Source organism: Arvicanthis niloticus, unplaced genomic scaffold (genome assembly GCF_011762505.2).
Source record: "Arvicanthis niloticus isolate mArvNil1 unplaced genomic scaffold, mArvNil1.pat.X pat_scaffold_316_arrow_ctg1, whole genome shotgun sequence".
Taxonomy (NCBI): Eukaryota; Metazoa; Chordata; class Mammalia; order Rodentia; family Muridae; genus Arvicanthis; species Arvicanthis niloticus.
The window spans coordinates 1-12,645 of NW_023045971.1; the positions used below are offsets into that span (position 1 = coordinate 1).

A 12,645-nucleotide genomic window follows, 5' to 3' on the forward strand; every position below is an offset into this window, starting at 1 on the left:
AAGCCATCTGAGCACATGCTAAGTAAAGAATGCTGGAGTGAGGTGTAATGCAACTTCATCACTTATTCAAATCTTCAAAATAGTCTTTATTCTACATTTTTAGTATAAAAAATCCACAAGTTAAGTGCACCACAGTGTAGAGAGACATACAACGCTGAACTTCCATAACAGTCAATGGTACAGTCAAACATCACATGTACAGAACACAAGATTTAGATGAACTGAAATATCAGATAAAATAAAATAAAATCCAATCTCGGAAAACAAATCAAAATATTAAGGATCCCTGAAATATTAATCCTAATGAGATCTCACTGGACTCAAGTCATGTCATAGTGAGGCATTCACGTGACCCTACTAACCCACCTCAGGAAACTCCTGGGAGCCCAAGTGGCTACATGAGACACTCAGGAAGTGATAGTTTTTGATCTAAAACTCCCTTAATTAGGCTTTAAAGCCAAGTTTTTGATATGCATTTTCTTCCCTGCCTGTCATTTTTAATTTTCCTAGGACAGTTTACACTAAAACTGTTGTTTAAGTTCAGGTTTCTGGCACCACAGCTAGTCTGGGTTCATGATGATACAGTGATGGTTTATGAGGCGGGTCCAAAAAGTACCCTTCACCTTGCCTGGAGATATACAAAACCCGAAGAAATGGAGTTTGTGCTCGGGACACACGGGGCTTCAAAGGATCCTTATGAAAGACGAGTTAAAAATGTCAAGTGGGACAGGTGCAGGGAGACAAGGGGCTGAGTCTGACTGGCTTTCGGTCCTGCACCACTGATTCGATGGACATCGATGGGAGTGGGTGGAAGAGTAGGGACAGGTGGGGCAGAGGATGGGAAGGAAAAGGCAGACAGCTAATGCGTTTCATTTAACAAGTAAGATAAATCAAAGACTTAAGGAGATTAAAGACTAATCAGAATAATTTGGCAACTTTAATTCTTAGGAATATCAAAGTTCCCTCCAAACCTAATTTGATGTTTTATTACTAGAAGCAAAGACCAGCATGGCACAGCATCACTCCAGAGGAATTAAGGAAGAGCCTTGGGGCTGTTTCACTCACATTCATTTGAAGAATGGATACCTCCCTACCTCAGAATGCTTTAGGGAGGGACTGCTATCCTTACATGGTTCCTTATTAAATTTGAAAAGTGCCTCAAAGTTTGGACACCAGAAAGACACCCCAAAAACATGTGTCTAAACTGCAACTTCAGGTTAATATGACTAAAGCAGTTACATTGTGAGAAGTGCTGAAGGTATATGATGTCTTCCCCGGCACAGGAGTGGCGACGTTTCCTCACCAAATGGTGTAGCCACCATCTGAGCCACCCATGAAGAAGTTTCCCTTGCGCTGAGTTACAAGGACGTTGGCTCCCTGCATGACTGCAAGCTGAGCAGCGTTGGGAGGGCATCCAGGAGGTGGAGGCTAGAAGGAAAGGACAAGGTACAGTGGGCACAGGGGAAGCAGATGCTGTGTAAGAAGGTGGCAATGTGCAGGCAGTAGGGTAGGTCAACCCAAGGTCTCACTGAGTAACTCTCACTTGACTGGTTCATGTAGCCCAGGGTGACATGAAACTCAAAGGAAGTCTCCTGCCTCAGCCTTCCCACTGTTAAGATTACAGCATGTACTACCATACCGAGTAACCAGCATTTAAAGGAGCTAAGTCTACCCTAGCTAGACACAATCATGAAATTTCATTCACCCAGAGTTCTAGCTCTAAGATACAACCTGTAAATATCAGATCCCATCCTTTTCAGGGGAGAGCCACTCCCACCCCACAGGATCTCTTGAGATGTGGGGTTTTATTTACTAGGGAGGGGGAGAGCCTCCTGTACATGCTAAGCAAATGCTCTACCACTGGGCTACATCTCCAGCAACTCCAGATTTTTAACATACAACACTGTTAAAAGCCAATAATGAGACCATTGCCACCTGACTCTAGAATGTGACTCCTGAGAAGATGGCCTTTGCTAGACCCTTGTGGCTACAAACCCCATTCGCAGTATCACTAAGCAGGAGGACCTGGAAATTACAATCCACTTACTAAGGACTGTGCATTCTACTTTCTGAATTACCTAGGTTCTTAGTACATTCCCCGCTAACAGCAAATATTAAATGCTTATGAACACGGCAAGCAGCACCCCTAGACCAGTTCACCGTGCCTGAACAACTGAAAAAGAAGCTAGCAGCTAGCAGTCTTTTTAAATTTATAGACAGGGTTTCTCTGTGTAGCCCTGGCTGTCCTGGAACTTGCTCTGTAGACCAGGCTGGCATCAAACTCGGAGATCCCTGTCTCTGCCCCTAAGTGCTAGGATCAAGGGCAGATGCCACTATCACCTGGCTAGCTATTTTAATAAGACAAGAAAACAAATCAATCTGATTAACTCTAAAACCAAAGGCTGTGCCCAATGCCCTGATTGGCCCAGCCACATTTCTGCTGGACAGCAGCAGTGCCCACCCTGACCACTACTTCCCAGGGATGGTTGGAGAATGAATTATGAAGTCATTTTAGACCCTTCAGGTATACAAGGGCTGAGCTCCTGGTTAGCCATACTCACAGGAATGTTGCCAGCAGTGGCACCAGCTCCAAATCTGGCACCTGCATCATAACCTCCTTCCACCAGCACTGCTGAGCCAGGTGGATAGATGGGACCAACTGGATAATAAGCCATGGGGATTGTGGAGCCTAAAGGCCCAACAGCCACAGACTGGGCCATAGGCAGATACAGTGAGGCGCCAGGAAATGCAGCTGACATGGTGGGGACTGTGGCAGCCCCTGGATGAACAAAGCTTGGACGATAGAGCTAAAAGAAGCAGAAGAGAAGGCAAAATATTATTTGTGTGACATTCCTATATGAAATCTGTTTAAGTATTGTTGAAATCATCTCCTGTAGCTCAGGCTAGCCTTCAAGTATGTAGGAGTAGACACGACCTTGAACTCCTGATTCTCCTGCCTTCATCTCTTGACTATGGAATTAAAAGCCTTTGACACCAAATCCAGTTCACATTGTGCTGGGGACCAAATCTAGGGCTTGGTGCATGCTAAGTAAGCACTCTACCAAACCTGCTACATCCCCAGCCCCTTGCTCAGTTTTGAAAACAGGGTTTGGTTATATAGCCCAAGACATCCTTGAATTCAGGTTCCTCCTGCCTCAGCCTATCATGTGCTGAGACTACTAGCCTATATACCACCATGCATGGCTCACGAGTCCATTCTTCTTGTGTGTGCAGATAGCACACTGATTACAGTCACTGGCACACAGTATTTTGGGTCATTTGCATCGACAGCTACTACTGTGCTCAAAGGACCCCAAACTCAGCTTAACTCAGCATGTGTCAAATAACATAATAAGATAATATATTCAGTTCCAATGGTAATTATCAACTTAGGTTTTCGATGATTAACAGAGCATCTTCTGCTTGTGAAGTCATCAGATTTGAAGACTTAACAAGGGGGTCCAAGAGTGTTCTCAACTAGTTAAAAGTTTAGCAAACTGCAGTACCTCTGAGTATGCAGGTGGAGCATCAGTATAGGGTGGAGCCTGAGGAAGATGTAAGGTCTGGGGATATACTGGATTCCCAGGAGGTTGCACAGGGTAGGTAGGCTGTGTTGGATATTGACCTGGAATACAAAAGGGGAGGAGAGATGTCGTCTATCAAATTAGGCGGATGGCAAACTGGAAAAGTGCTCAGTGGGTAAGACAAAGAGCTGCTCTTCCAAGTCAGTTCCAGCACCCATATCTGACACAACCTCCTTTCGACTCTAGCTTCTGCCTTTGTGGACACCGACACTCCATTCACAGACACTCACACAGACTCAGACAGAGGCAGGCACGCTTAAAATAATCAAAACAAGTTTGTAAACAGAGCTACCAATTTGGGCAGGGTGCATAGGGTAGTTAACTTAGTGGGAGCAAGCAGAAGAGTCGCAAATAGATTGCCACACGGAGCCAAGAAAATAAGGCTTGTCTCTGCGCCCTCACAATGGAAGGCGCTGTTCCCACTAGCACACCATGGAGGAATCAAGTCTAACTTGGCCATGTTCCCTCCCGAATAGAGGTCAGGTCTGAGGACCGGTTCCTGAGCTTCTGACCGCTTCTTGCGGGCTTCTACCCTGGGCTACCTCCCACGGGCTGTGCTGTAACCAGTCCAGACTCTGTGGAAGCCACGGTTCTGAGTGTTTACCTCACGAGTTCCTACTCAAGGTCGACTTGCAAAGAGTGAGTGAATGGCATCTGACCATGAGAAGCGCGGCGGGTGAGGAGGGGGGTAAACGCCACCATGTTCTGACAAACATTAGCACACGCACAGGGACGGCCACAACTCCTGGCCCTGAGGAGCGAGCGCGAGAAGTCCACGGCAGGCGGGAAGGGGTCGCTGAAGGCCGGGTCCGTGCGGCGGAGCCGGCACCTCACGAGTTAAGCTCCGCTGAGGCCTGTTGTTCCGAGGCGCGGCGCCCCGCCTCTGTCGGCCCTCCATTGGCCTACCCAAATCCCTGCTCTAGCTCCCCATTCGCTCCAGCCGGTGTCTGTCACGGAAGAGCCCCCCCACCTCACACACCGGAGCCCACGGCTCCAAACTGCGCCACAGAGGTTCTGGGGCCGGGAGGGCCGAGCGGCTGCGGCGTGTGGGGGAGGGGGCGGCCACGTCAGGTGCGGCCGCACTCCGCGGCCTGCTGAGGAGAACCGCACAGACCGCCCCGAGCCCGTCCGCCCCCGGGCCCGCTCGACCCGAACCCGCCCGTCTCCCCGAAGGCCCCTGCCGCTTCCCGGCCTTGCCTTTGCTGTTCATGGTGGCTCTGAGTCCGCTTCCACTCGGCGTCGCGGACGGTTATTTTTCTCGTCCTCTTCCTGTTCGGAGTCACTTCCGTGTCACGTGACGTTCGTCCACTCTGCGTCAGTCGATGCCGGAGTGCACTGCCGCCGGAAACCCCGCCTCCTCGCAGGCCCGCCAGTCGCTACAAGGAGGGCGCTCGAGGCCCCGCCCTCCTCGGGTGTCCCGCCCTCCCTGCGCGCTCTGCCCTCACCGCTCGCTCCTCCTTCCTGCGCGGCTCCGCCCTCCCAGCGCGGCTTCTCCCTCACCGCGCGCTTTTCCCTCACCACATGCCCCGCCCTCACCACGTGCCCCGCCCTTACGCCTGTCCCGCCCTCCTTGCGCGGCCCCGCCCTCCTGCCCCTCCCCTCCTTCCCCGCTCTCACCGCGCACCCCGCCCTCACCGCATGCCCCTCCTCCTTGCGCGCGCTGTCCTCACCGCGCGCTCCTCCTTTCTGCGCAGCCCCGCCCTCCCTGCGCGGATTCGCCCTCACCGTGCGCTTTTTCCTCCCCACATGCCTCGCCCTCCCCACATGCCCCGCCCTCACCGCTTGCCCCGCCCTCACTGCGTGTTCCGCCCTTCCTGCGCTGCCCCGCCCTCCCTGCGCGGATTCGCCCTCACCGCGCGCTCTTTCCTCCCCACATGCCCCGCCCTCCCTACATGCCCCGCCCTCCCCACGTGCCCCGCCCGCGCTGCGTGTTCCGCCCTCACGCGTGCCCCTCCTCCCTGCGCAGCCCCGCCCTCACCGCGTGCCCCGCCCTAAGGATAGCGGAATTCGTGTAGGGCTTGTCTCCGGGCGGCGTCCACACTCTGAGCCGCCTCTGCTCACCAGCTCCAGGTTGTCACGACTCCACAGGGCCTGCGAATCGCGGCCCAGACCTCAGACCTTAGCCTGTCCTGCGTTCCGGTCTTTCCAGGCTCTTGTTGACGGTCCAGCGGCCGGCTCCGTGCTCTGAGATGGACCATGGCCCCGCGCCTGGTTTGCTGCCCTGAGACGTACTGTATCCCCGAGCCTTGCTCCCAGCGCTGAGATATACCGTGTGTGCCCCAGCACAAGCTGAGGGGATGCAGCCAGCGCCTGCACCCTGGCCTGGCACGTCCTAAGGGGACCTGTAGTCTCCCTACAGATGCTGTGAGTGCTTTAGCCCACACTCCGTTGTCCTGAAGAGCAGAGCTGACGTCTCTTAGGACAGTGATTGCATCTTTTCTGCTTCCTCGTTCCAGGATATGTGCTGAGCAACCGTACGCGCACTCATGGATGCAGACGCGGTGTCTGCAGAAGTGTGTGCTGTGCGTGGTGAAGTAGACGGGCAGGCTTTGGCGTGAGAGGCCCTCGGGCAAACGGACTCCTGATTCGTCCAACACCGAGACCTCACGCCTTGCTTGTGTGTCAGGTGACTATTACAGTTTTCGTCCAGTTCGCACAGCAGCCTGAGAGGCAAGCCGGGCTTATTTGAGCATCCCTGTTTCCTTTTTCAACAGAACACACATCCAAGGGTGTGGGAGAGCCGGCTCAGGGGTCAAGAGCCCATCTGGTTCATCCTGGGGACCTGCGCATGCGTGTCATAGATTCACGCAGACACAAAAAGAAACATTTGAGAAGAAAAGAAAAACTGATCTAAAGGACAGGTTACAGACTCAAGTTTTGTATTCTGCCTCCCCGGTTCCAGGCTCAGGATTTCCATTTTGTTTTTCTGTCAACACACAGAGCAACTCCTGACTAGGCTGTGCTAACTAAAGGCTGTTTGGGAACTCTCTTAGGTATTTTTAAAATTCCCTTTAAGTATTTATATTGATTTGATTCGGATTAAATCATTATTATAAAACCTGTGGTATTTACATGTCCTTGTCTATCTAAAGCAAAGCACCCATAGACATAATGAAATAAAAACAATAATAGCAGCAACAGATAAATAAGAAAAATTCAGATGCTGCTATGGTGTAAACCTTTCCAGGACCACCGTCTAATGAAGAAAAGGTTAATTCGGTATCCAGGCCCTCCTAGGGCTGACTCCTGCACGTGAGAGCTGCCCTCGGGTTGGTCGGTCCTTCCTATGCTAGGTGTCTGCTATTTTGCTTAATATTCTGAACCCGAGGCCTGAGGATGCAGGAGTGCGGCCAAACGAGCCCCGCGGGAAATGAGGAGCTGCAGCTCGCTGCTTTCTCCACCAGGAGGCGCTAAGGAGCAGCTGGCTATGGTCCTGGACAGAAGAACGCACCCCTGTGTTTTTTCACTTAGCAAAAAGCTTTCATACATGAATGTAGCAAATACCTAACGAATGCCCACTGTGTCAGGCTGGACCCATCCTGAGCGTTAGAGAAACAACTGTGACGAGGCGGGCAGAGTCCCCCACCATTTTGAAACTTACACCTAGAAAAAAACTGTAACCACAGTGCAGCAGTTAGAGCCAACACTTCTGCGATGCTAGGAAGCACATAGATAAGCGCCTACTATCTTCTCCTAGGTCAGAGAAGGTTTCCTGGGCGGGGGGGGCGGGAGGGGATGATGCCTGAGATGAAATTTGAGGAGTGCATAGCCACTAAAGAAGTGAAGAAGATCCCGGGAAAAGGAAGACATCATTCATGCATGCCATAGTGCTCAAAGAGAGTGGCGTGACAATGTGGCAGTGTGGCCAGATCAAGGAAGGTAGGACTGGTGAGAGACAAAGCTGAAGAGGAAGCAGGAGCCAGGCCATGCTAACCCAGGGCAGAGCCTGTGTGGAAACAATGCCTTCCGTCAGAAGGGCCCTGATTTGCCACTGAAGAGTTTTAAGTAGGAAAGTGACATGGTCATATGTGTGTTTTTTGTTTTTAAATGTAAAACATTTTATAATTACATTTTGTGTATTCGTGTTTGTGTATGCACATGTGTTTGTGGGTGCTGCTTTACCTCAGCAGGTGATGTACAGGCCATGAAAGTCAGATAACCTGAGGACAATCCCCGGAACCCACAGCAGAAGGAGAAAGTCTCCCTCTGTCTTCCACAAGTGCTCACACGCACACACGTAAGTTAGCAATAATAAACTTAAATTTAAAAATAAGTTTTTAAGAAAGAGGCTAGGGAGCTGGCTCACTGGTAAAACACTTTCTGTACACGTAATAAAGACCTGAGTCTGAACACCCAGCAGCCGTGTAAACAGCTGAGCACAGTAGCTAGGGAGGCAGGACAGGTGGCCCTGAGAGGCAGGCGGTCCCAGGTTCAATAACAAACTCTGGATACATATAAGAATACAGCTGCAGGAACTTGGAAGGCTGAAGCAGGAGGATCTTGGTCTCAGGAGCTCAAGACCAGTCCAAACAACATAGCATTAAAAGATACATTAAAAGAGTTCATTGGAGCCGGGGCAATGGTGGCGCACGCCTTTAGTCCCAGCACTTGGGAGGCAGAGGCAGGTGGATTTCTGAGTTCGAGGCCAGCCTGGTCTACCGAGTGAGTTCCAGGACAGCCAAGGCTATACAGAGAAACCCTGTCTCGAAAAACCAAAAAAAAAAAAAAAAAAAAAAAAAAAAAAAGAATTTACCCAGATAGGAAAAGACAAAGAATTTATTGAAATACACTGAAAGACAGGCAGAGGGCAAGTCTAGAGTGGGGTCATGTGACTGAGAGGAAGCCACCTTCTGTAACAGTCAACAGGGTCATTTGTCAGGGTTCAAATCCGTTCAGCTCTCTCTGTCTTCTTTTCTTTTTTTGGTTTTTTTGAGACAGGGTTTCTCTGTATAGCCTTTGGCTGTCCTGGAACTCACTCAGTAGACCAGGCTGGCCTCGAACTCAGAAATCCGCCTGCCTCTGCCTCCCAAGTGCTGGGATTAAAGGCGTGCGCCACCACCGCCCGGCTCTCTCTGTCTTCTTAAGTGGTACCTCTGCAGAGTGAGTTGTTTTTCGGAAGACTGGCCATTTGAGTTGGGCACTGTATTCTAACACTTATTTTTCTTAGGGCTGGAGAGATGGCTCGGTGATTAAGAGTAGGTAATGCTCTTTCAGAGAACCCAGGTTCAATTCCCAGTTCCCACATGGCACTTCACAACCATCTGTAACTCCAGTTTCAGAGGACCCAATGACCTCTCTGGTCTTGTGGTCACTGCACATAACTGGTGCCCGGACGTTTTTACTGTCTGTGATTATCTTCATTATTTGTTGAACTGAGCTACAATATCATATTTCACATTTGGCTTTGTGATGGTTGGTTTTAATTGTCAGCTTGATGACCCAGAATCCCTTGGGAGTGAGTCTCAATAAGGATTTTTCTAGATTTAGGTTAAGCTGGGGTATGTCTTTGGGGAATTGTCTTAATGGAGGTGAGTTGGAGGCCAGCCTGGTCTACATAGAGCGAGTTCCAGGACAGACAAACTATGTAGAGAGATCATGTCTCAAACAAACTAGACATGCTGGTACACTTGCAAACCCAGCACCCAAGAGGCTGTCTCAGGAGAATCATGAGTTCAAGACCACCCTGGGTTACATAGTGAGACAATCTCCAAAGAATAAAGAAGGTCAAACTGTATATTATAAACATATACAGCTCACTATGTATTATTATATCTCAAGGTAGTATTACTAATTATTGTGGTCATGTGTGTGATGTGTACGTGAGGGCACTTGTGTCATGCATGGTACATGTATAAAGGACAACTCGGTGGAAACAGCTCTCTCCTTCTAGCTGTATATGAAGAACTCAGGTCTCTGGGCTTACAAGGTATGTAAGTGTCTTTGCCTACTGAGCCATCTTGCCAAGCCAACTAAAACGTTTTAAAAAGTAATACAGATGAGGGTTAAAAAGATGGCTCACGGTTAAGAGCACTTGCCATTTTCACAGAGGACTGAGCTTGGTTCCTAGCATCTACATGGCAACTTACAATGGCCTGGAACTGCAGGGATCTGACACCCTCTTCCAGTCTATAGGGCACAGGGTGTGTACATGGTATACATACATGCATACATACATACATACCAAAAAAGAGCACATGAAATTGAAAGAAAATTATGAGGGTGAATAAGGGAGGAATCAGAGGGGAAGAAATTAAGAGAGTGAGTTTTATGAAAGCACTTTATACACATGTTTAAATCCTCAAGGAATTTAAAAATATCAATGGTGGTATAATGGGCACATCTCGAATCCCAGCACTTGGAAGGCAGACCCTGTGGAAGAAAAAAAGAAAATCAGTATGTCTTCTCTTCTTCTGTCCCTGCCCCTAACCCACCCTCTGTCTCTCTGCCTGCCCGCCTGCCTGCCCGCCTGCCTGCCCGCCTGCCTGCCTGCCTGCTGTTTTCTGACTCTTTTTCATGTTTCTGATCTACTTCAGGCACTTCAGGGCCAGAGACCCTTCGAGCTGTTCTGGGTGTGGCACTTGCTATGTGTTTCTGTAGAACCGAGAAAGGAATAAAGACAGAAGCAAGAGGTTGTCTGTGAGTTTGGGGCCAGACTGGTTTACATAGAGAGTTCCAGAACAGTCAGGGCCATACAGTGTTATCCTGTCTGGGGCGTAGGGGGAGGAAGCAGTAATAATCTTGAGATGAAGAGGGAAGAAGCCAAAGGTGATGCTAATGAACCCTTTTAATGGGCCCTGGACCAGATCGATTCTGAATGGAAAGTTACAACACGATACAGTAACTGCTGCTCTGGAGATGAGTAAGCTATGACATAAGGCTGCTGAAAATGATTCTTTGTCCTCAAAAGGTTCCTGTGCTGGAAGCTTGCTCCCCAGTGTCAGGCAGGGCCTGTGGGTGGTGACTGAGATGGGGCAACCCTGGAAAGGGTTCCAAGAAGGTAATCTTGTGAGAGCCAGTTAAGTCTCCTGGGACAGGATCAGCTTTTGCAGGAGTAAGTTGTTGTAAATGAGGCCATGGCATGTTTGTCCCCTTCTGAATTAGCCTGTCCCCTTTCAGGTTGTGAAGCAGCCAGTGGACCCTGAATGAGAACACAGACACCATGCTGTTTGTGTCCTTACAACCAAAGTCATGAGCCAAAGTATCCACTCTCGGGTCCCTGTTACAGCGACATAAACAGACGCCACAGTAACTCTTCTCCTCGCTGGTCCTTTAGTCTCCACTAGTCTGATTTGAGGTCTTCTTGTGAAAGTGTACGTTTATTGAACACCCACAACTTGTCATGTTCATCCTTGTGTGATAGAGAATAAAGCAATCTCCTAGTTCTCAGACCAAAGAGGAGGCTGAGGCTGTGTGAAGCATCCAGCAGGCTCTTTGAAGGAGTCTTTTCAAAGCTGTGGCTGGCCTCTATGTAACTAACGGAACAGCTATTACCAGATAGTTGGTGGGAAATGGAGCCTTGTCTCCTAGTCTCAGCGAGACATTTTAAGAAAGGTACAGACCCTGCTATGTACAGTAACTTTAAAGCACTAACTGTACTGCCACCGGGCAGCCTACTGAGCCCTGTCTGGAGCAGGACTGCCTCTCCATTGGTTTTAGTGTATTCTGTCTGTGAAATCTCAGCTCTTGCATTAGAATGACTTAAGGCTTGTTTAAAATGAAATTAAATTGAGTGATCTAATATATATATATATATATATATATATATATATATATATATTTTATTGGTTTGCGGGTTTGAGATTTGACTATTCTTTGAAAGGTGTGTGTGTGTGTGTGTGTGTGTGTGTGGTATGTGTGACTATGTGTTTGTGAGTATGTGTGTACCTGTATGCGTGTTTGTTTATGAGTGTGTGTGTATGGGTGCATGTATGCATGTGTGTGTGTGTGTGTGAGAGAGAGAGAGAGAGAGAGAGAATACATGTGTGCATGTTTGCTGTGTCTATGAGTATGTGTACATATGAGGTGTGTTTATGTATCTGTATGTGTGCATGCTCGCACGAGTACTTGTGTGTGTGTGTTTTCTAGAGTTTCCTGAGAAGACCAGAGCTCGCTACTTTCTCTGCTCCTTGAGACTGAGGAGTTGAGACTTTTTATAACCCTCTACTAGATAACCTCACATTCCCACAAGGCTCCTAGCACCTCTTCCCTGCCACGCACCCCACAAACCCCCACTAATAAATAAAAGTTTAAAAAAAAATTTTTTAAAGAACAGGGGCTGGAGCCAGGCGTGCTGGCACATGCACATGCACATGTCCCAGAATTCAGGAGACATAGACAGGCAGATCTCTGAACTTGAGGCCACAGAGTGAGTTCCAGGACAGCCAGGACTACACAGAAACCCTGTCTTGAGAAAAAAAACACACAAACAGAACAGGTAGAGGGATGGCTGAGAGGTAAGAGTCCTTGTTGCTCTTCCAGAGGACCTGAGCTCTGTCCCCAGCGCCCACATCTGGCAGCCAGCTGTAGCTCCAGTTCTAGGGGATCCGATGCCCACTTCTGGCCTCCTCAGGCAAATACACACACTATTTGTTTTATTTTGTTTTGTTTGCTAGGTATCTGGCCTGAATTCACTATATGGACTAGGGCTGGTCTCAAATTCACAGAGATCCACCCTGCCTCCTACCTCTTGAGTGTCAGGAGTAAAGGCATGTTCCAGGCACACCCAGCAAAGTAAAATAAGGAAAGAAAGAAAGACAAGAAAGAAAGAAAGGAAAGAAAGAAAGAAAGAAAGAAAGAAGGGAAGAGAGAAAGAAAGAGAGAAAAATAAGAAAGACAGACAGACAGACAGGCAGACAGACCTTTTTATACTCACTAGAGGAAGAGTCTACACAGTCTGTGGAACCCACCAGGAGCTCCAGGCTGAGACCAGCTGCCAAACGAGTGGTCTGGGATAGAAGGAGACAGACTGTCAACAGAGAACTTGGGGACAGAGGTGAGGAAATCTTAGCTCCCACTTAGCTTTCCCAATATATTAGAGAGGTGACCTTCAAGATGGAGGGAA

General features: G+C 49.0%; 1 protein-coding gene and 1 long non-coding RNA gene across 3 annotated transcripts; one reads left to right on the forward strand and one right to left on the reverse strand.

Moving 5' to 3' along the window:
* Positions 1–38: 38 nt before the first annotated feature.
* LOC117701906 (DAZ-associated protein 2) lies at positions 39–4,987 on the reverse strand. 2 transcript variants are annotated; one of them, XM_034493319.2, is made up of 4 exons: positions 4,782–4,987; positions 3,507–3,625; positions 2,639–2,807; positions 39–1,428 (listed from the first exon to the last, which is right to left on the reverse strand). In XM_034493319.2, exons 1-4 carry the CDS (start codon positions 4,792–4,794, stop codon positions 1,106–1,108), a joined length of 624 nt encoding a protein of 207 aa, XP_034349210.1. In that variant the 5' UTR covers positions 4,795–4,987; the 3' UTR covers positions 39–1,105. The 2 variants fall into 2 exon arrangements, with proteins under 2 accessions (XP_034349210.1, XP_034349209.1); XM_034493318.2 differs by having other exon boundaries at positions 2,562–2,807; positions 4,782–4,965.
* A 509-nt stretch (positions 4,988–5,496) lies between these two features.
* LOC143433927 (uncharacterized) lies at positions 5,497–6,642 on the forward strand. Its single transcript, XR_013070279.1, has 2 exons — positions 5,497–5,948; positions 6,041–6,642. It is a non-coding gene; the product is annotated as an uncharacterized LOC143433927 (long non-coding RNA).
* The last annotated feature ends 6,003 nt before the right edge of the window (positions 6,643–12,645 follow it).

Bases quoted from the DNA above. Each gene is read 5' to 3' on its own strand.
- LOC117701906 (XM_034493319.2), bottom strand. The intron at 2,808-3,506 runs GTACTGCAGTTT...TGCTTCTTTTAG, and splicing joins CTCCACCTGCATACTCAGAG to CTCTATCGTCCAAGCTTTGT. The intron at 1,429-2,638 runs GCTCAGCAGTGC...CTTTCCTTCTAG, and splicing joins TGGTCCCATCTATCCACCTG to CCTCCACCTCCTGGATGCCC.